The sequence below is a fragment of the Ptychodera flava genome, chromosome 2, assembly GCF_041260155.1.
Source record: "Ptychodera flava strain L36383 chromosome 2, AS_Pfla_20210202, whole genome shotgun sequence".
Classification (NCBI taxonomy): Eukaryota; Metazoa; Hemichordata; class Enteropneusta; family Ptychoderidae; genus Ptychodera; species Ptychodera flava.
This window is the reverse complement of record NC_091929.1, coordinates 22,200,054-22,225,328: the sequence shown is the minus strand read 5'-3', so window position 1 is coordinate 22,225,328 and position 25,275 is coordinate 22,200,054. Positions and strand designations below refer to the sequence as shown.

Here is a 25,275-nt window from a genome sequence, read left to right as displayed (position 1 = left end):
TTTTTCCTTTATTTTGTTAAAGAGCATGTATAATATTGTAATCGCTACCATCCTGTATCGTATACAGAGCCTTGAAAACAACGTAAACTGCGCGTGACACCACCGCATTAAGTGGTATCGGATTTCACGGGGCCCCAACAAACGACGAGTCAAGATGCAACCGCCGAGGAGAATATGTCGTTTCTAGTCTAAACTACGGAAAAGAGGTGTCAGAATGGGTCAAAAGTGGGTCAGGGGGCTCATCGATGATGGCTTGAAGTCCTACAAGTGTCAAGATCCCGATGACGCGGTCGCAAAATGGAAGCGAGCTGTCGCGAAGGCGTCGGATAAGCAAGATCGGTTCGAAGCGTTGGGCTATCTGGCCTGGGCTCACTGCGAATGGGGCAAGTACAGGGACATGTTGCAATACTCGGTGAAACAGATAGATCTGGCCAATGAAGCCAACAACGGCGATATGCGAGCCCTGGCCTACCTGAACTTGGCCCGGAGCAACGAGAAACTCTGCGAGTACCACAAAGCCATCTCGTACTGCCGACACGCCCTGAGCCAAGCGACCAACAACAACCGAACCATCGGCCAGGTCTATCTCTGCCTCGGCAACGCGTATGTCGGATTCAGCGACTACCAGAAGGCCTTCGAATATATCCACAAGAGTCTGCAGCTAGCCCAGAAATGCCAAGACAAGAGTCTGGAGTGCAACGCGTACGGCAGTCTGGGCGATCTCTACCTTCTGCTGAAAGACTACGACAAGGCTCTGCAGTTCCATCTGAAGGGCGTGGAACTGGTCAACAAGTTTGGCGACGAATGGTGTCCAAAATTCCATACACTTGCAAGTTGAACCTGGCCGGTCCATACAGGAAGCTGGGAAGCTTAATGTCTCTTTGGAATGCACTGAGGTTAGTAAATAAAAATTTATTGGCACATTATTACAACATCACAACCCAGCAAAATTCATCATACAAAACGGAGCCTTGTTCATTTCCTTTTAATCGTAGACAACATTCGTTCAAACTGCGCAAATATCTGCAACTTCCTCTACTGCGCGTGTGCACTATCGATGTGCCGATTACCCTACAGATGCTTCTGTAGAAATATCAGGAGGGACAATATAGAGATTTTCCCGTGCTGCACGAGATTTTCTAACGTTGTTTGGTGTTTGCGAGACGCTGTTTGATGACCCAGTTAAAGAACACATGTATAGCGATGACTTCAGCAAAGATTAAATGATTTCAGTTCAACCTACACAGGTGCTTCTCTGTACAGCACCGGACTTGTTTCACGTGATCGCCCAACAAAGTGTTGCTTATTGAAGTCCCGCGAGATCTTGCAGAGCTGAACATTTTTTGGTGCGTGACTTTTCATGTTAACTTGCATTTTTCCCGCCCAACGAATGTCAACTTGGTCGCGTTAAAGATTTTCTGCTACATTTAGTCTTTCATTATCGCTGCAAATTTACCAAACCACCATATATACTTGAAACAAAAGTTTAAATTTCTTTCGTTTAGATCAATTCTGACAAGTTATTTTTCGGTTATTTTTCATTCTTTGAAATTGTCAGTCACCACATGCATTGTGCTCACATTGACCAGAATACACAATTTTCTCAAATCTTCGAGCTGCAGTTTTTTCGTGGCGTATGGTATAGTAAGGTTAATCCCACACTCATATCATTTACGTAATCAATATCGTTTGCGTAGGAGACATTATTTGCATTCGTGACTTGTTCTGACGCTCTTTATGACATTGAAACAACTAAAACTAGGTTTCAATTTTTCCTCGGGAATTGTTTTTATGACCCAGGAAATTTCAAAATGATTTTCTGGTCTGCTTTATGTGTTGACTTATGATGATGCTTATGGAGTAAAGAAAATTCCATGCACTGTCTTGTTTTATGTAACTCGAAAAGGCAATTGACCCCATTCAGATAAAAACTTATCTTTTCCTTTAGAGTTGACAAACGGTATACCCAACATTTAGAATTTTAGATATTTTATGGATAATTCGTTTCTCTTATCCCTAACTTTGGAAGGTGACAATAAGGTCAAGGTGAAGCTGATTTTTATTCTCGATCATGAAGAACATGACTCCCATTGACCGACTTTTGAAATTCAAAATGGCCGCCATCTCTGTGTTAACTCTATTTGTAAGAAATTAGATTTTCTATTTCGCAAAAACTAAGACGATTGAAAGTTTATTTACTCCAAATGCTTTAAAATGAAACCACACAAGCGGTGGACCAGAAGAACATCATAGATTTTTGAGAATCGAAATATTTGTGCCTGAGGTGCAGTTTACGTTAGAGGGCAAATATTGCTAACTTTTTATGATTTTTAGCTACTATAGACTATAGTCTATAGAAGCTATTGGGATGGGTATCCGTCCGGCGTCCGTCGTCAGTCTGTATGTATGTATGTATGTATGTATGTATGTATGTATGTATGTATGTATGTATGTATGTATGTATGTATGTATGTATGTATGTATGTCCGTTTGTGAGGCGTCCGTCCACTCAAATATCTTGAGAACCGCAGTACTTACTGATTTGATATTTGTTGTGTAGATGAAAAATATGATTTTGAGAAACTTCTTTTTTTAATTTTTTGATAATGTTGAAAATAGGCAAATTAATGCCAAAAAAGGCGTTTTTGGTAAAAAATCTTCTTCTTCATAACCGCTGGTCAGACAGCTTTGTTATTTGGTATACAGGTCCCTAGGGACAACCCAACTTAGATTTGTTTCAAATTGTGATGAAATATGCAAATGTGTATTTTTAAGGAATTTTTTTGTCATTTTTGGTCAAAATTTGACTTACATTGTATGTAATTCTTGTACTGTATAAACCCTATCAATTCACCCAGAAAAAATAATTAATATGATTTTAAATAATTGAATAATCATCAAAGCCAAAATAATTTTAGTGTAGAATTATCAGAAAGTTCAACTTTTTTTGACAGTTCATAGTGAAATGCTTACCATCTTAGAGGATTAAAACATGTAAAGGCAACTTTCCTGAATCCCAACTTTGACATATTCTGAACCATCATTTATTGTGCTCTGTATGTTATCTCAAAGAAATTGCTCGTAATAGTTTGTCATGATAGGGTGGTCAAATAAATAGAGATAGAGAAAGTTCTAATCTTCATGTATGGTTGACTTGCTGAGGATAAAATAAAATTACTTTTTGAGGAAAAAAATAGAGTGGTCAATTAAAAGAGTGGTCAAAGTGATAGGGTTTTTATGGTAAAGCTGGGCTGTTAGATTCCTCATGTGCTATTTATAGCAATTATGCAATCTGTGTAAACAGTGCAATGAAAGTGTTACATGATTCCTTACAATGCTTTTGATGACCTTGAACTTCTTAAGTTTCAAACATTTGTCTCTTCAGTGCGCTTTCTCTGAGTACGTACAGTCTCAACTTATTCAACAGAACTTACTTACAATGGTCAGGCCATCCTGAAATGAGCTATCAAAGATATCCACCTTCTCCATCAATACATGTGTCACAAAAGGTTATTCTCTACATAACACAGCAAAACTCTGTCAACTGTTGAGTCACTTGTTTTTTCAAAACCGCTGGTCAGACAGCTTTAATATTTGGTTTACAAGTCCCTAGGATGACCTTAGTGAGATAATATCATACAGTTAGGAAATACTTAATTTTGTATCCATGTCTATAGTAGCTTCAGGGACTTTGGCCCTATGTTTTTCATTATTTTTATTTTATATATCAATTGGAAGTTGTTATTATACTTCGCAAAGAATGCTGAAACACCCACTAGTTAGTTTGTCAACGCAGCGTCTTTATGGGTAAAATGCATCGTTATTGTCTACATTCGAAATCTAGTCCGGACCAGAAGTCACTTTTCAACAATAACGATGCATTTGCACACGAGGAGGCTGAGTTGACAAGCTGACTCTGTACATATCAACATGCCTTGGGGAGTAGAACAAGGAACTATGGTTCACATTCAAAACAAAAATTGGGAAAAAATTATTCAAAGTTAGCATTACTGGCCCTTTAATAACTGAATTTAATCCGGTGAGAATTTATTTGTCAACAGAAACACAGTATATTGTCCACAGCGCAATGTATTTGCACCGCTAATACTGCAGTGTGTATTAATTTCAATTTAATTTAGAAGGAAGAAAACTAAACCAAACCAAACCATTTTTGTTTGCAAGAACATTGTCCCTTGAATTGAAGACAGGTGGATAGCCACCCCCCACCCCCCCCCCACCCCCAGCGATGAAATGAATAAACAGCGATTATCTAGCTTCCTATGTATTCATCTATTTATAAAAATCTACCCTCAAGAACCGCTTAACAGATTTCTTTGTTACTTTGTGGGTGGTCGCTATATATATGACGTCATTCCGATTATGTCCAATAGGTGACAAGCATGTGGCAATTCGTGTATGGTTGATAATTTCGTGTCTTTTTTGCTCACGTAAAGTTCGTCAGAGGATACGCTATAGTCCCATTGCTAAAATACTTCAGTTTCAAATTCCTATGAACAGTTTAGTATTCGCACTTTTTTTCGTATAATGATTCCACAAACGATTAGTCTTACCTTTTTTGTCATTTTGCGACTGGTCTGGTAGTGTTTACATTGCGACCTCGTTTTTTCTAGTTTTACACGTACGGGCAGGTCACTGAGGTCGCACTCCGGGGTCAAGTAGTTGCTAGTTTGAATTCTGTAGAGTTATTTCCGGAGCATGATATCTCAGATTTTATGAGACAGTTGGGATGATTCCGTACGCATTACCATTAGGGTTGACCTCAGCGTTACTGGAGAAGAAGGCTTACATGAGCGTGACATGTGCGTCTATAGCTATAGCTCATGGATATTTTAAACAATGCTGGATTTCAGTCACTATCTCCGCTAGTAGATTTTTAAAGAAATCGTGACACAAAAGGAGTCAATTCCTACAGGGACTAGAAATTTCAAAGATTCTGGTATGGTTAAGTTGTCAAGTTCATTTACATTATTGATGTCTGGGGCAACATCCTAGCAGTTTGTCCTACCTACAGCCTGAGATCTTCGGTATGAATAACTCGCCATTGTAATTCGGTGGTCTTTGAAGACAGCTAGGATTTAAAATATCACTACTAAAAATTAGAGGTGACAAACACATCCGCGGATATGGTAACACACCTTACAAAGTTGTCGGGGCTAATTATAACGCTGGAAGTGGTTAATCAGAGTTTTATTGTGGTGATTTCAATCACTTGTCACGTGACGTCATCGCCGCAGCATTGCGCATCATTTGTTTTTCAAGTATCCTCAGCATATGTCCAAACGACGCCGATGACGTCAATGTGTAAATGCACTTGTCGGTGGAATTGCGCAAACGCAGATCAGGCCAAAAAATGTAGGAGCCCCCTTTTTTGTCTTGGCCATGCTCTACAAAAAGAGAACGCGCGTATTTGTTTGACTCACCTTTTATATCACAGTGGCCGGTTGGCACTAAATTGGTTCATAAAATGTAATAAATACATATTAAAATATTCAATATTTCGATAAATGCAAACCTGAACAGCAAATCTGTCAAACTCGCCTTTACTATTCCAGTTGATTGACTATCCAACATCCTGTATTGGTGTCTTGCCATCGATCACAATGGTGGGGGACCGTCGCGCAGACTCAGTGAAAAACAAAGGTTATTGAACCGCCTACAATAAAGAGAGAAAACTCTTAAGTATACCATGTATCCTATATAAAAATACCAGACTAATTTAAATAACATTTTTAATTTTTCAAATTGATGTGGATATGTATCATGATAGAATAGGCCACCTACACTGACATCCAGATGCTGATCATAGCTCTAGTGACGATTATTTTCCATTAATTACTAATTAATTAATTAATTTATTTATTTATTTATTTATTTATTTATTTATTTATTTATTTATTTGTTTGTTTGTTTATTTATTTATTTGTATCTTTGTTCCATGTAGACTTGATTTATTGAAACAGCCATACTGGGTGTGGCAACATTCTTTCAGTCACGGATTATAGATCCTATGACGTAAATACTAACTTATCAAATCATGAACTCCAAAGTTCTTCACCGTGACCCGTATGCCAACAAAGGGAAGACACTTGGAGAGCTTGCTTTTTACAGTTGAAAAGAAAATATAAGCACTAAAAGAGGACAGCGCCCAAAAATTAGGGAACCAAAAGTATAGCACGGTCCAATACTTGTACAAACGTTATATTTTGTTGCGTTGACGGCAGTGTACGTTTAAAGAATATCTGTAGGCCAATCATCATTACGCATACAAACGCAACCATACTTCTGCCGTCTGTCCATAGCCTTGGTGACGCCAGTTCACTACAGCAGTGTCACGCTTTCGTCATTGTATAAGCGATTTTATGCTCGTGGGCAGTTTTGGTGAATACTTGCTTGGTCCTTGAAAGCCGTGTAGCTTTGATTAGACTATTGTTGCTTCATAGAGTTTTCCCAGCAGCTGTTTCGTGCGTGGCCTGGTTTTGTTGTCAGGGAGTCAGACATGATGAAAAAAAGATTATACTGTACATACAACCCGGACATGCACTACACCCGAATTCAAAACCAAATGTATGTCCTGAAGGGTCACGTGGGCTGGAACCAGCAACTTTGCCCAATAATATAAGATTCCTTTGTACTTTTCATGTTTGACACAAGCAGACCAACAATAAACAGGTTTGGCCGCAAGATTTATCATAGTTACGTGACGTATATGTATGCATCGCGAAATTCTACAGTCACTGTGACGTCATCGATCTTTGCGTCCACACTGGCGTTCACGAACATGGCGTTGTTGTGGGTGTTACTTGGAGACAGCAGTTTTCAGCTAACTTGTAAATGCATGAATTTCTTCTCATTTTTAGGCGACACGACACGAACAAGTCTGTGAATTATGTGTGCCACGGTACATTTATGTCATAGACAATACAGATGCATGCATTTACTTTTTACAATTTTTGGTGTGTACTTTGGTCATCGATTTGTGTGGTCGTATCATGGTGTGGCATAACACGGCGCTGTCGACTAGGCGATGACAGATTGCGCACACCACTCTGAAGGGTTGTTGCCTGGATGCCACACGCTTTTTCCTCAGGAACGTTTACCTAAACGTGAACGTAGATTTTGATTTCACGTATGCTTATAACCGAACCCCGACCGTCTGATGAAAATACTACAATTCGTCGTTTGAAAATAATACAATTTGAGGAAAGTCGATAGGCATAGAATTTTTCGAAAAATCACAGTTTTAGATTTTTAAAACTGTTTAAGTCTGCTTTTCCAATAGAATACGTGTCTTTACATAGTGTGTTGTTTTTTTGAAGTCTTGATATACAGAAAATGCATGTAAGGAGCGTGCGCATCAAAACTGAAATACTTAATCTTTTGCTCGAAATTTCGTTAAGGAAGCTTTCAACCTCTTCCCAAACCAAGTATAAAGTACAAGGATGATCGTTCAAATTTAGGACTAGAGAAACAAATACCCAACTTTTATCGATTTTCGAGATTCAAAATGTCCACTATCCGTGTGTTAAATCTATTTGGGGAAATTGAAAATGTCACTTTCGCCCATTGAAGCGATGTATTTGTTGCTCTGATAAAGTTTGTGTGCGATGTGTGATACGAGTGCTTCATGAACTCTACAGCGTGTGAAGGGTGGCAATCAGAAACATGGGGCCGGGGGCACCGACGTCCTCTGTACCTCCTCACTGTTTATTAATTGCCATAAATGTGAAATTTGGCAAAATGTCAAATTGTTTTGACATAAATGAAAGTTATTTGAACTGGTTGGTTACCGCTCCAGCATAAGTTCAAGTGTGGATTGTAAGTATCAACAACCTTGATATGAACCATTGACTAAAAAACATTTGCTTGTTACACTCACCACACTTGTACTTAGTATTTGGAGTGTATACCTATCTACAATACAATGATAAAAAGTTTGGACTCTGTAGGTCAACAGTGCATCTTTAATGTATGAGACTAAATAAGCTTACCCCTCAAGTATGTATAGGCCAAAAACAATATTTATTTTGAATTATGTAGTGCAGGAAAGGACATACAATCAGGGTTAGCGGTAGGATTTTCAAGTTAGTAGCCACACTTACTCAGTGTGGCTAATTTGGTCCTAATTTTATTAGCCACACGCAACTTTCATTAGCCACACAGTAGACATGATGTTTAAGTAAACTAATTAAAACATTTGTAAAAACACATTCAGAGACACACAAGACCTTATAAACATTTTTCAAGAACAGACAAATCATCATTATGTGATTTGGGAAAATTGTTTGAACTCAGACCAAAATAAAAATGAAAAAGAGTAAAATATTGATGAACATGTTACATCCTCATCTATATATACTCTTTTGTTGTTGATTTTGCAAAACCTGTATTGCACTTTATGATCAAGATCCCCAATGGGGATAGGATTTCAATAAAGGCTTACTTCACTTTACTTTATGTGCTCTTACCCTGGTTAAACCCCGATACAGAAAGGTGATGAGCGTATAATAGATCATTACAGTTAATAAAATTACTTTTCCGATCAGAAAAACTATTGAAAAGGTGTTACAACAATGGGACATTGAAGTTCCCGCGACAGCATCGCTAGGAAAATGCCACGTTTTACCTTCATGAATCTGTGTCCCTCCGTACCCCCGTTACCTAAATAGAATAGTCCCACTCCGCACATCCGCCATTGTTTATTCTCACTCAAGGCCACGATGAGACGTTGGTTTTCCTTCTCTAAATATGCAATTTCATTTGTTTGACGCTATTATCAGTTCATCAGTGAAGAGTTTTTACCGATTACTATTACAACTTTCACTGCTACGTCGTTGTTTTCACAAGATGTAGACCGTTTGATATTGCAATGTCGACTTGCTTTTATCATGTGCAGTCAATGCACATGCCATGCCAGCTGGTTTTATGGTTCACACAATGCTGTCGATCGACAGCATACACGACGTCTTTGTTTCACGTTTACTTTTCACAAGTTATGATTAATGTGGAAATTTCACTAAAATATCGCTGATCCAGGGATTTTGTAATCAGTTTGATTTGATACTGCGATATGAAATATTGTGTCAATAAAGCTCAGCACTACCTCCATGATCTCAGTATCAGCGTGATCGGAAGGCCAGTTCATGGAGATCGCGAGAATGTAATTGTAATATTTGTCTTCCTTTACAATTTCAAGTAAGCGCTTTAAATAAAGAGTTTTTATTTTGTCTTTAGCATATATTTGGACTGCTTAGTTTCGACGAAATCAGCTGTCGCCACGCTTTTGAGATCGTGGCGATTGCCGATGGGTTTTTGTTCGCCACAAACAAGCATAGTGATGTTGACAACTACATGCATGCCAGTGCACGATTTCAAAGTAGCCAGGAGGAAATTCTAATGGTCTTTTAGTGGAAATATAGGTATTAAACGACAGTGAAACAAACAACATTAGTTATCGTGACCTTGCTAAAGTGCAATCTCGGATCATGTATGATCTGATGATCATGCCAAATTACCATGTCAGATTATGCCGTGAAGTGAAGTTTTTCATTCTGAAGTGCGCGTACTTCCTTAGTAAATCGGTCAACATAAAACTTTAAAAGCACACACTTTAGCGATCTGAAGTCAAAATGATGTCAAAAATCAATGCACAACTGTCGAAATTACCTGGGAGTACCGAGTACGGAAGCTCGAAGGAGCGTTTCGTGCAAAAAATACATGACAGCAATCAAATATACGCTAAAACCTTTAAAACGTCAAAATTCGCAACTGACCGAGAAACATGAAGGCCTCGGGGTTTTTTTTTCAAAGTCCTCGAAAAACAACGCTAACTTGTTATGTGCGCATGCGCATATTAAGGGGAGACCCATTTGATTTCGGGGGGGGGTATGCAGGAAGTGGGTATGGGAACTTTTTTTTGTTAGAGAGACAGCATTTTTTGATTTCTACAGTCAGACCTGCATCAATTTTTTTTTCAAATGGAGTAGCAGTGCAATTTTCAAATTTAAGCCAGTGTTTCACATATCACAGGATGTTTTATTTATTCATTTTACATTCCAACAAATGACAAACAAAATGGAAAGTCTATTATATATACAACTTTAAATTATAGAACACTTTTTTAGCAAATCAACTGTGATCAGTACTATAACTGCTTTTCTTTAAAACAGTCAATTCCTTTTATGTTCTCAGGGGAGATGTTATCTTTTGTGGTCAGAGAAACAAGGCTCACACATTGTATTTCATTATATTTGTTGTTCCTCAATTTTCATTGTCAACTTGTAATCTTTCTAACATAAACATATTTATATTGAGAGAATAATGTATTGGTTTTAACACTAGTTATTGACTCCTATCTTGTGTTTAAATTTTCACGATTTACAGAAGTCAAATAGTCCCATCTAGATATTGCCTATACCATTGAGATATTGCAACAGAAATCCTGAAACATGATTTCTTGGGTCAGAAAAGGGAAGGAAAACATCGAGTGCACCGAGGTGTAAAGTAGTGAATGCTTATATCATAAGTGCTGGAAAAAACACATAAGAATTACTTGTGGTAAAAACATTTGCGTGCCTTTGGCAGCATGCCAGCAAAGAATACATGAGAATGAAGTTTCCAAAATTTTGCTCATTTCAACAGCATTGTGACAATTCCTTTTTTATTTCTGTCTGTTATGAGAATATTTTTTTCTCAAGCCATTACAGGCTTAATTTTTTTCTTTTATTTCACCTGGTGACAATTTTTTTCCTCGAAACCCTCTATACCCCCCCCAGAAATCAAGTGGTTCTCCCCTAAGTGAGCCCCTGACCTATACGGGCCAGTGGATTACTTCCTCAGTAGAACTGATATGCCTGCCAGTACCGGTGTTTATCGCCTACGGAGGCCATCATTCTTCAGTCGATCAAAGGCGCCTTTCGTACCAAAAAATACACGACAGCTGCAAAAGTGCACCACTGTCAACTTTACCAAAAATGTGCCCATACCGAGAAACAAGATGGCGTCCGTTTCGATTCTTCAACTCAGATTTTGTCCTACAGTTGTGCGCATGCGCAGACGGTAGCTTTAGCGAAAGGAGGCAAAATCAAGTAAATATAAAATAAAAATGGATAAAAATATTGTTTAAAAATAATGTGAGGCATGTATCACCAAATCTTGAACATTTCTGACGGTATTTCAACTATACGAACACCCATGCCAAACATCACAATAATCAAATCAGTGGTTTTGAGGAAAAGTGAAAATAGTGGTTATCAGAAAAAAGCTAAAAAAGTGACTTTAAAATGATTCAATCAAAAAAAGAAAAAAGACCGTTTGAGATACATGCCAAGTGACCACCAGACCAAATTTCAGAAAAAGAGTTACTGAAGCGTTTCTGAGATACCTGCGTCCACAGCATACGGCCCACTGTATGCAACAACAGAGGCCGCGTCATCACATTAGTACTTTGGGCCTTTGGCCCAAAGGACTAAAATTGTAACAACTTAGCTCGGTTATTGAACCACCCCTGTTAAAGTTCAATAACCTTTAACCCCTGTTAAGGGATTTGACTGTTGTGTCTTTGCTCGATCGGTAAGTGGGTGCCGTACGTGAGATTGAAATCAGCTGAAACTTTCTCTAAGAGCCTCACAGGTAGTAGACCCGCACATCAGAGCCCCAGAAGTTTACCTTAAGATCGTCCCCCCGAGGCAAGTATCACATGGGGGCGAGCAGAGACAGACTGGAATTCAGAGAACACAAACAATGACAAAGATAAAACCGTAGCTTTTGGGAAAAGGGGAATTCAGAAAGACAAACAAGAGAAAAAAGCAAGGGTTGAGATAGATCAGAGTTATATATTGGGGTCAGCGGACGTTGGAGCAGGATATGCTTGGCGAAAAGCGCCAACGAAAGGCGATAAGATTTATAACTCAACAAGTCAAGTAGTGGAACACACCATGGCGACTAAAAGTGACAAGTAATTTTGATGAATGCAGCTCCATGGAGCTGAAGGTATTCGAAAGAGTTAGGAAGAGTGCAATATTAGAGGAGCTATTGCGTTGAGTCATCAAAAATATTCTTAGCGAAAGGGGTGTTTTATTCCCATGGACCTATTATCTAACGGACTAATTCCGTGGCTTTCCGTGCGCCGTATACCGTTAGCTGTAGTCTTTGTCCAGTAGCTTTTACTACACTTGGTGTGATGGTCACTTTGGCAAATATCTTCAGACGATTTCTTTCATTCTTTAAGTGAATCGCTTTGAGAACGCTTTTTTGTCTTAACACCTCTCATTTTACCGATTTGATGTTTAGCATGTGTGCTCCTTGAGTTGATGTAGAGTCAGAATTTTTCACTTTCTGTAGATACGCGTTTTTAACTAAATTTGAATAATACTTTTTCATCCCTTGTTTGTCAGTTTTTAGCATAGTTAGGCAGTGTGGACAGGCATGTAATTGGTGGCTCGGTGAATCAAGTGTGTGCAGTTAGGCAAATAAACACTTGCCAGAGATATGGCGAATTAAATGAACAGTGTACACACGAAAACCAAACTATTTGATGCTATTTGTTCGAACCAATGTCTCAAACTCGATTTTCAGCGCGATAAACAATAGCTACACATGTAGGGGGTTGCCCAGCGGAAGGTCAGGTTTAATACGTGCTTATGAGATTGTTTTGTTTACTGTACCCAATTTTTAGAATGTGCATATCTAATTCCAGGTTGGGGCTAGTGATTGGGTTCATATTGGCCAGCTACCAGTACATGCACTGCGGGACCTAATTTGCTAGTACAAAGGTTGGAGTTGACTTTTGACCTATCTCCACACGAACCAGCATGGCTCCTAAATGTCTTGATCATATAACTTTGAAATGGTTATATGTACAATAGTAATGCACATTGTCTTAGGGCCGTGGATAATTAAAACATGCGCACGGTAAACGAAACTAAGTGCGTTTGTCCTCAACCCCCCCCTCCCCCCTCTCCCCTAAACGAAAGTTTGGAAGTGCGAAAATCCAACCAAGCCTCATTCTGTATCTGCATCCAATAATTGGTGATTACGTGGCGATGTAATCACGCATACGCTACCGACCGCCCCCCCCCGCATACCCCCTCTAAAATCAATCTCTGTTCAGCTCCAACTCAACAATGTGACGCAACCAACAGAATGAAATGAAACAGGGTATCCAAAATGATTGTTACTTATTTTACTCATGCACTGATTCACATGTTTCAATGCTTGTGTAGCGCCAGTGCCGCACTCTGGCCTGGTACATGCAAAACAATGTAGCGCGATATTTTGAGATACAAAAACCGTGTAGCGAGATTTTGGATTGGAAAACTTGTAGTGCGATTTTTGCGCACGCTAATCGAAATACAGTCAAACCCCCTCCCCCTAACACAGAAGTTTCGTTTACCGTGCGCGTGTTTTAATTATTTACGGTCCCTTAATCATATAACTTTGAAATGGTTATATGTACAATAGTAATTCACATTTGTTCTTAAGGTAATATGCACCTCGAAAGTGAAAGACTTAAACTTTTGCTCATATTTTCCTCAGTGAAACTTTGAACCATTCTCTTACCAAAGCAAGAATAAAAATCAGGGGTCACCGTGCAAACTTTGGTACTAGAGAGACAATATCTTGCGATTTCTCGATATTTGAAATTCAAGATGGCCGCCATCCCTGTGTAAACTCTATGGGAAAAAATAAAATTTTCGATTTTCAAAAAACTAAGACGGTGAAAAACTTTTCTTTCGCCAAGAGCTTCAAATGAGCCCCACAAGTGGTAGGTCAGAAGAAAATTGAAAAATTTGGAGGCCCGAATTTCTGTCCCGAGGTGCGTTCTACCTTAAGGGCCGTGGATAATTAAAGCATGCGCACGATAAACGAAACTAATTGCGTTTTGCCTTACTCCCCTCCCCCCCCCCCCCGTCCTAAACGAAAATTTGGAAGTGCGAAAATCCAACCCAGCCTCATTCTGTATCATACCTATATACAATCGGTAATTACGTTGTTAAGAATATACAGTGTTTTCAATCGGGTTCGAACCCACAACATAAAGCATCCAGTCACCTAGTGAGAACCAACAGACAGAAATACTCGACCAAATCCACCACTGGTACACGCCAAACAGTATAGCTCGATATTTTGCGATATAGTAAAACGTGGAGCGAAATGTTCATATGAAAACATGTAGTGCGATTTTTGCGCACTGAAATCGAAATACAGCCAAACCCTCCCCCCCCCCCTAAACGCGGAAGTTACGTTTGCCGTGCGCGTGTTTTAATTATCCACGGCGCGCCCCTCGTTTGTTTCTCGTATCTGCAGGCGGATTAACTGGAGGCATTTTTATCATCAGTTGGCGGGAAAATTTATGTTCTACTATTCAGCGAGCAGATTTGAAACTGTTGCCAAATCTTCTTTAAACTTTTGTGACTTTTATCTACTACAAGGCGGGTGTTACGTATGGCGTCACGGTACTGCCTTTCTACACCAACTCATGTAACAGGTGATTTCGAAAATTAGCAACCAGAGGTACTAATACTCATGACATCCAAATGCTATTCTGAGATATATTGAACGAAAGTAAACTTCCAAGATGAAACTGTTGAAAATTGGTTGATAAGATCCTCTGCCAGTATTGATTAACTATTCTGTAGGTTTCAGATTCGCCATCAGTATGATCCATACGAGACAAGTAATAATACTTCTCTCCAAACAGGCCACAGCGACAAATTCCGTGTACGTGGAATGTTGGGCGCCAGGTACATGATGTAAATGGAAGGTTTGTTAGGTTCCTTGAATGTTGTTGCCGCGGACTTTTAGAGGAAGACAGGCACTGAAAGGGTGTCAATACAAGATTTTATAGTTTATCAAATAATTTCTTGTGCTCTGTTCCATTTTACAGGACGCCATGAAACTAGCTCTTCACCTCGGGGACCGTAGTGTTCAGTCACGATGCCTGTGTTTGTTCGCTGATATCCACCGCGACAGACGCGACTATGAGGTATTTTATGTCCACCTTTCACCTTACATACACCCAACACGAACCCTCGTCCCAAGATAAGAAATAAGTCATATAATACGGTGAAGTGCCGAGCAGTATATAGGCTGCTGTTCACTGGAAAAAGAAACACTTTGATAGCATAGGTCATGTGAAACGTGCATGCAAATTGAACATTTTCTTCGAATTTGTAGCTTTCATTGCATGGCAAAGTCATGATTATGTCGACTTAAGTAATCCACTATATTACCCAATTTTGAATCCTTTAAATCGTTCATTATTTGTCTAATATTATTTTCTGGTATAAAAGAAAAAGACAGTAAACAGCCATATTGTAAACAGCCGCTTATGCCGCGCTGTCCCATTTCTTCGCTTTTGCAATAGTCGGGTACAGCCCGAGCGTTGCCGAGGTCATAAGTTCCAGCCAATCAGAGGCAATCAGATTTCCCTGTCAGCGGCCGTTTTGAAAACAGTGGTTAAGAATGAATTTCCCGGACCCTTGTCTGCTGGCGGAAGCGTGGCACCCCTAACAGAGGGTATGAGTCGCCGAGACTAAGTGTACAGTTAGAGGACCAGAAACTCTCTTTAGTTTATATCCAATATTTGTGCCCATCAATCTTCACTTGTGGACTTGAGAGAAACTAACAGAGACAGAGACCTTGAACTGTCCCATCTCACTATATTCCTAATTTTATCTTCCCACCCATCATTTATGTTACAGAGAGCGCTACCGAGGTATGAAGCAGCCCTGAATATTTCTACAGAAATTGGAGACAAGATTGGTCAAATTCGTGTATTGTCTGGGATGGCAAAGAATATGATGATGCGGAGGCAATATTGCCAAGTAAGCCTGTTATATATGACTTCATTCTTTGATTTCGTTTTCTAAGAGACCTTAGCTCAAGGGTCAATAGTTTGCTGAAGTTGATATGTAAATGTATGTGTGTTTATGTAACTATGTGTAAATATTGTGTGATGACAATATGCCTTTGCTTTCGTTGCTACATCGATTTGTTGAACTTTAAAATTTTACTAGATAACAGCAATTTTGTTATTGAATATTTCAAAGTCACTACACAGACTTTCCTTAACCAATTGTAGTTAAACTTGGCAGAAATACAACAGACTCACATATTTGCACGTCCGTTTGTTTGACAATGACCAACATGAACATAGCTGGTCGATGGGACCTGAAAATGGCTTTTAAAATTAACAATGAAGTGTCTGGCTAGACTTCGCTGATACAAGCTGAATTGTTCCCGTCACAATATGAACCATAGTTTGTCAACAAATATACGTAATGAATTCTCAACAGGGACTGTATCGTCAGTTAGTCAAAAATGACTTGCCTGCATTGAACCTGGTTTAATTGTACCTCTTCATCTGCCATATTTTTCTGCGCTCTTCCCCTCTCCCCCCTCTCTCTCTCTCTCTCTCTCTCTCTCTCTCTCTCTCTCTCTCTCTCTCTCTCTCTCTCTCTCTCAATGCGATCTCCACCTTGTATAGTGGGAATCACTAATAATTTACCTGTTATGTAAAATGTAATTTCATTTCAGGCATTGGAGTACAACCACAGAGCCCTAGAAATCGCTGAAACTGTTGGAAACAGGGTAAGTCAATGATAAATTCGGAAATTGATATATGTGATGTGATTGATATAAATGATACCAATATCATTTATAATCGGAATTGACGGAACAAAATTAACATATGTACGTAGGTATGTACATACATACATACATACATACATACATACATACATACATACATACATACATACATACATACATACATACATACATACATACATACATACATACATACATACATACATACATACATACATACATATATAGAGACAGACAGACAGACGGATGGACGGACAGACGGATCGATAGACATCAGTGTGTTGACATGTCTACAGTCAGTCATGAAGAACGAAAGGACTTTCAGATATATGAAAAAAATAGGAACAGCGCTTTCTTCAAAGAATATGCTGCCGATTATGCGTCTGTGCACCACTGTACGTAAATGACATTTTAAAAAATGGTGTATGCATGTGTTTGTACCATATTGAAGAAAATAACACCACTTAAATCGACAGATGAAAGCGATGAGAATACACTGGCAGTTGGAAAAGTTGTACAACACACTGGGTCAGTATGAAGAAGCAAAGAAATACAGTAAAATGTACAAGCAAGGAATAGATGACCTTGGCCTGTCCTGCGGTATCTGCAATGAAAGTATCGCAGAGAAGCAAACTGATTTGGAACCTCTGCAGTGCTGGCATTTATTTCATGCAAAGTAAGTTGCTCATTTAAGGAAATAATCACCGTCATCACCATAACCACCACCAGCGCCACCGTCATCATCACGACCACAATCAGCATCAACACCAACACCACCACCACCACCAACATCATCATCATCATCATCATCATCACCATCATCATCATCACCACCACCACCATCATCATCATCATCATCATCATCATCATCATCATCACCATCACCATCATCACCATCATCATCATCATCATCATCACCATCATCATCATCATCATCATCATCATCTCCATCACCATCACCATCATCACCATCATCACCATCACCATCATCATCATCATCGTAATTATCACCACCATCATCATCATCATCACCATCACCATCACCATCATCATCATCATCATCATTCATCATCATCATCTCATCACATCATCTCATCATCACCATCACCATCACCATCACCATCATCATCATCATCATCATCATCATTCACCACCATCGTCATCATCATCATCATCACCATCACCATCATCATCATCATCGTAATATCATCACCATCATCATCATCATCATCACTCATCATCATCATCATCTCCATCACCATCACCATCATCACCATCGTCATCATCATCATCACCATGACCATGACCATGACCACCACCACCACCATCATCATCATCATCATCATCATCATCTCCATCATCATCTCCATCACCACACCATCACCATCATCATCTCCATCACCATCATCGCCATCGTCATCATCATCATCATCATCACCATCACCATCACCATCACCATCATCATCATCGTAATTATCACCACCATCGTCATCATCATCATCATCACCATCACCATCATCACCATCATCATCACCATCATTATCACCACCAATCGTCATATCATCATCATCATCATCACCATCACCATCTCCATCATCATCATCACCATCACCATCATCATTATCATCATCATCTTCATCATCATCTTCATCATCATCATCACCATCATCATCATCATCATCCTTATCATCATCATCATCATCATCATTATCATCATCATCATCATCACCATCATCATCTTCATACATGATTTGACATACTCGTACTTTCTATGCCTACAGATTAATGCACGACAAACCCCCCGCCCCTCCCATCACGTTCAATATCCGCGGTGTAAAGTTGCATACTTCTTGCGCCGATGGTGTTACGCCTACTCACTTCCCTTTGACGACTTTAAAAACAGTCTTAGGAAATTACCAAGATGTTTCACACACACCTCTCCTTAATGAAAATTGTATTTTCATTCCGTTTTTATTCACCGGACGAATCCGTAATTTTCTACGAAATTAAACGAGACGAACTTATCAAAACGAGGCTGCACGAGAACGCCTCACACAGACGCCGCCATAATGGATCATTGAAATTGTCACATTATCATATCTTTTCAAGAAAAGAAATGTTCTGACTCTTCCGAAAGAGCATTCATCTTTGTAATTCTAATTTCAACTCTATATATTGTACTACAACCACTGTGAAACCATTATCTTTGCTGTCGTCGTCGCCCACGATGTTCTGTTTTAGCTATAATCTGAAGGCATAAATTATCGAGAGCGGTTTCAGATTTGTGCCATACTAAAAAATCCGCCAATGAAAATCGCTAATTTTGACATTCTTATCCCCTTGGCGACTAAACATAAGATAATCAAGAAATAGGAATGACGACAACGGAGTAATGAATGTAGTAATATCGGTATAAGTTCCTCTCACATGCACGTTTATGAGGACTATTACAACCTCAACCCGAGTGCCTGTAGATGATAAGCGATAATCAAAGGATCTGGTGCCAAGGAAAGCAGATTTATCTCGTATACACGATCCCCAACACACCCACACAAGCAAATAACACCATTGTAACAAACGCTCGGACCATGTTGAATAAATTGTGATTGGAAAGAGAATAGGAAATGAACAAGCAAAGCAGATCAGATCGGCTATGCTTTAATCCATTCCCCATAAATCATTCCTGTTTGATCACGACGTAGCATTTCTCAGTAATCCTATTATCCAAATACCTACTATTATATATTCTCGAAATGAAAAGTAAGAGAGCGACGAACACTGTTAAACGAATACATAGTAAACTATAGCCCGTGGGAAGTTTTGTAAGAGGTGTGTTAGTGTTGTGGTGAATGAACGGCCTTGCTCTGCTTGAAAGGACTTCTCATGCCGTGTAGGAATGAACGCAAGAACATATCCGAGGATTTTCAGTCCTTGTCACCCAAATTTACCTCAGCGTTTCTGGGCAGTAGGTTTGGTTCACAGAAATGGGCCGTTTTTAGAGTAGAGTCTTTCAGTAGCGAGTGTGTTGGCTAGATCGATTTCTAAATTCCACCACGAGTTTATGTCTTTTGTTAATGCATGGCATTCCGTTTTGAAACTCTATATTTCCTTGTCAATTGATATGCTTCATCTGTTTTGTATCCTTCAATCCAGTTGTCTGGAGTCGTACTCAAGCGTTTCCAAGGGATGCCCCGACTGCCGCAGAACCCTAGTAAAGCCAGTCTTCGTGTAAAATATTAACCAACGGTTGAAAATCTACAATAGACATTGTGTAATATTCTTTTTATTTCATATACATTCGATAAGCAAATTTTGTGATCATTTGGAACGAAAGGTCTCCGTGTTCGTCATGTCAACTCATCTTTGCCACTAAGAGAAGTATAGTCGCGGGATTGAGCTCATTTCTAGGCACATACACAGTATTTTAACAGGACCACCCACAAGAAGGTCAATCACCTACTAGACGCAAGGGGAGCGGATTCTCAGTCTTGAACTTTTGACTTTAAAGAGACTCAGATGGGGTTCTACTTGGCGGAAGATCCGAGTCGAGTTCAGGCGCCCTTAAACGCTTTTGGTAGCTTTAGGTCACTGTGTCAGCGGGAGAGAGCAGTATCGTTGTTATTCAAAACTGAAATTGAGATCACTCCCACAGGAACGCCGAACCTTGTACGAACCAGCTATCTAGGGCTTCTGATAAGCTTTAAGGTCACCAAAATACTTTCCCTGTTTGTGAGGGGTCGACCATTATTGTCTTAGAGGGCGTTGCAAAATTTGACTAAAAAGACCAAAGAGTACTATAAAATATCCAGACATGTAGCTTTAAAATTATATTAACACAAAGGTCGGCCATATATAATATTGAAATGTAAAAAGTACTTGCAAAGTCCGGAACTATTGTCAAATTTGAATCGCGCAATCTTACCGACACCTCCCCAAGATTGAAGGGTCCATCCCCAAAAACATGGGGGATAATCGAATATCCATGTTGATAAGTTGGTAAATAATATCAGTTTCTATCATTTTGTCAGGTCTGAGTTTTGGCAACCTAGGCCGCCAACCAAGAAAACAAATTTAGGTGTTTCACATGTGTGTGTATTTCCCTCGGCGATCGGCAGCTGCGCAGTACTGCAAAGACCATAGTACATTTGGGATGTGGGCGGAGGCCACAGTGATGACGGACTTGTTTATAGGGCCAAGCTTTTCACAGTCGAGATCGCGATAGAAGCAGAAAACTTGGTGGAGCTGTATCTCATCATGAGGAAGGTTACACTACACACGACATGAGATAGATCCCCCTGAGGTAATATTTCAAGCCCTTTCACCGGAGCATTGGGCACAAAGCTTGTACTTTCCAATTAGGCGCGGAAACCCATGGTAAGCGCGAACGCGTCGACAAAATGTCAAATGCTAAGCATGCCAATTTACCCTGTGGTGTGTCATTCTGCATCATCTTTCGATTTTACAGCTCTACAGCTGTGTTAAACTTTCGGTCATTTTTCAGCATTTTTGTTCTGTAGATCAACCGCAATATCCTGTTCACTAACACGGACCCAGTACGGCACAGCCCGCTACATGTATATGTACAGCATTGTTTAACAAATTTGAATTTAAGTCTGGAATTGAACACATCTGTCAACAAAAATTATACTCATCATACAATACATGCTTTGTTGACAAGGAGAATCCTTGGTATATTAGCGTGGTCTAGGGAGTAAATTTACAGAACAAAGATCTGAAAAAATACAGTCTAGAGTTACACTTGATGTCTATTTAACATGTGTTGCAGCAGGCCAGGCTGAATGCAATGTATGAGTACCAGCTGGTACTGTTCTGTCTCCACGAGTTGGTCGCCTGACATCGGCCAAATAGCGTTGCGGGCTTGAACTCTCGCGTGATTTTCAACGCCGAGTAGAACTCATTTTTTGCGTTTTATTTAACAGTAAGCAAGATAGCGTTGCGGGCTTGAACTCCCGCGTGATTTTCGAGGCCGAGTAGATCTCATTTCCGTTTTATTTGGCGGTAAAAGCAAAGGATGACAGAACCTGCGCACAAAGTACGACAAAGTTGTGCTGCAGGTAACAGGAACTAGATTTAAACAGACATATATCCTTATTAACAGACTGTTCATGCAATAATGCAAATAATGTTTGCAAGAAATGTGATATGTGCATTTTCTTAAGTTCATATTGTTAATTTAACTCTGTCAAAAGACAGCGATGGTGAACGGAGTCAAAATGTGGCGAGTCTGTAGAGGGAACGAACGATTCCCTGCTCCAAGACATCGCCACCAACGACCAAAAAGTGAAATTTTACACGCTTCATAATACGTTGGTAGCCACACGGTACTACGAATATTTAACTGCAAGAAGCAAATGATAAAATCTTTATATATGACTATATTAATCGATAATAATATACGTTCAAATACATTGACATGGTTTAGATAAAGGCTTGAAATTTGACGAAACAAAGTATTTAGATAAGTATTTCTCTCCAGTATGTAACAAACCGCCATGAAAAGCTTCTAACACTGATCATGAACTTATACCAAATGAAAGCAACAACACCTACAGAAGGTAAGACTAAAATGAGCAACTGCATTTTTTAGTATTTCACAATTCGATAACGCGTGTGCAGTGTTTACAATTCATCGTCTGGTGTGATGCTTCTAATGGTGTTATTTGAATTAGAGTAACTAGAAACCTTTCTGACGAAAAGACTGGCAAGTTTCACCAAACTACAAACGTTCACATAAAAATGGTAGAAGATGACTCATGAAAACGATTCTTGCATTACATACCTTATTCTGCAAAGTAATCTTAATGCGATTTTGCTGGTGACAAATTTATGCTTTTTCAAAGCAAGAGAGCTCTAATTAACAGAATATTTTGAGAATTATTTTTGACTGTTATGAGAAGTAAAGAAATCTACATCTTTGCTTTTTCCTAAATTTTGGTATCTTAGTGTGCCGATGTGCAGCGCGATCGCAAGGTTATATATGATTGGTCGATTGTCACTATTCACAGTAACTTAGGGAGTATTTTTGTATTATCCAATTATAACGGTAAGATTCAGCCAACCAATTGGATAACAGCTTCCGATCTTAGGAAAAAGCTAATTGGACATTAGGATTGTAACCTTTTCTGTGCCAGAATTATTTTACCCAGGCTAACACCAGTCTTCCAAAAATATTATCAATCTTCTTATTGTAAAGTAATTAAAAAGGTAAAAGGTATATGGTAAAAGGGTAAATAATATAAATAAATTTATTAAAAAATAAATTCAGTATCGATAATTTGTGAATACATAGTCAAACTTTTGTTTGTCATTCATTGTTCGTTTTCTTTCCGACTGTCTTTGCTGAAGTAAAAGAATCAGGCTTCTTGATAAATACTTAATCAGTTAGGGGCCGTAGGTATCTCGAATAGCACATCTCCTGTAGTTTAAGACGATTGCACATTTTCCAATACACATTGAAAGTGTTTCCACATCGCGTCCGTTCGCGTATATAATATAAATGAGCAAAATCTATGTGACGTCATCTACACGAGAATAGAAGCTATGTGACGTCGGAAAAAACTGTGTAGGGAGATTGTAAGAATGAAAAACCCACAAACAAACCGTCGCCTGATAGTCCCTTCAATGATTGTATTTCAAGAAATGTATAACAAATAACGCATTACTAGTTAACCTTAATCTTAGATTTCTGTATTTAAATTAAAAGAGAAATGTCTGTAACTTTTGGTGATTATTTTCCTATTTGTTCAGTGTTCCAATGACAGACTCTTGTTGTTATCGTTAAAGGTATACAGTCACCTGTAATCTATTCAAAATACCCATGTGAGGGCGCTGTTTTAAAAAGGGGCCACCCGCTTAAAATCTGTGATTGGTAAGATTTTCTCTTCCATGGTAACTGTGGCAAAATTGGAACAGGTGATAGTATACCTTTAACAGCTGATCATCGGACAGCGTCCAGAATGACAGTACAGCAACCATATTTGTGTACAAGTATTGTCATCCTCGACGGGTGAATACGTCCGTTCTTGAATTAATTTTTCAACAACAATAATGAACATCAGACACATGCATGCATGTTGTTGGCAAGCCAAATGTCCGATACATTTCATTGTGTTACAGAGAATGTAAATAGTAGTTAAGGTAGTCAGTAAACCAATGCTTTTATACTTCTACGAAAATGATGAAACCTTCATTGTAACTTTTTTCGGAAACATTCTTGATAAAATTCATAGTCAACTGAACTTTTTCATCTCAATTCCAATTCAAAACCTGCCCTTTTCTCTTGTCCATATGAGTATGGAATACATATAGTATCAACCTATGCTGTGTCAACCAAATAAGTAACCATTGGGCTGGTACAATATTACATATTGGGTAAAGTGTTATTACATACTGGGCTAGTATTACATGTTGAGTTAAGTATTATTACATATTGGGTTAGTATTACATATTGAGTTTAGTGTTATTACATATCGACTTAGTATCACATATTGATTTTAGTGTTATTACATATCGACTTAGTATTACATTTTGAGTTTAGTGTTATTACATGTTGGGTTAGTTTTAAATAGTGAGTTCAGTGTAATTGCATATTTGGTTTATATTACACACTGAGTTAAGTGTTATTACATGCTGGGTTAGTATTACATACTGAGTTATTTTGTTTTACATATTTTGTGAGTATAACACATCGGGTCATCTACTTGTTAAACGTTATTATTTGGGTGATATTTAGTACATAATGCCATGTACTGGACAGCTGCGTTGAATCATTGAACTGTCAGAGGGAGTTTGCCATTTCTTGTCATTCCCTGTTTAAAGGTTAAAATGCTATTTTTAACCATTGCAACTGCGATCATTTCTTGTTGAGATATTTTAATCTCACAAGCTTTACTCAGAAATTATAACCACATGAAACAGGAAGAACTATTGAAAAAACATCTCCATATAACTTTATGGAGATATGTATTGAAACTGTCGGTGATTCAGTCTTTTGTTTTATTTCCGTATCAAAGATCTCTTACTCCAAAGATAAAAAAGAGCTTGTGGCAATTTTCTTATCACGAGCCTTTGTTGTCGCCTTTTTGCTTTTGACTGATTTTGCCTTCAAATATTCTTGACATCTCATTTTCATGGCCTTTATCATACTTCAGAGTAAAAACACATCCATTGTAACTAACTGCGTAATAAAGTACCACACCATTTTGTCACCAATTTTTGCAATCTTGTCCATTCTTGTCTTTGCACAAGTCAGACTGCGTCAATGGTCTTACAACGCCATTGTTAAAGTTACAATGCCATATTTAGTCAAATGGCATTATGATTGGGGACAATTTCTATTGTTTTAAGGTAGTCTGCGCCTCGAAAGTGAAAGACAAACTTTTGCTCAATCAATGGAACTTTCGCTATACTCTTACCGAAATCAAGAATAAAAAAGTGCAGGGGTCACCGTGGAAAGTTTGGTACTAGAGAAACAAATTCCTTAGATTTACCGATTTTTGAACTTCAGAATAGCCGCCATCCCTGTGTAAACTCTATGGGGAAAAATAAAATGTTCGATCTTCGAAAACTATGACGGTGAAAGCTTTTCTTTCTCTAGAGCTTTAAAATGAGCTCCCACAAGTGGTA

General features: G+C 38.8%; 1 protein-coding gene across 1 annotated transcript; it reads left to right on the top strand.

Moving 5' to 3' along the window:
* Nucleotides 1-124: 124 nt before the first annotated feature.
* On the top strand, nt 125-24,859 carry LOC139117042 (43 kDa receptor-associated protein of the synapse-like). Its single transcript, XM_070679864.1, is given in 7 exon segments — nt 125-834; nt 836-896; nt 14,906-15,004; nt 15,723-15,845; nt 16,558-16,611; nt 17,106-17,305; nt 19,783-24,859. Coding segments are annotated over 7 exon segments (1,236 nt in total). The 5' UTR covers nt 125-214; the 3' UTR covers nt 19,862-24,859.
* The last annotated feature ends 416 nt before the right edge of the window (nt 24,860-25,275 follow it).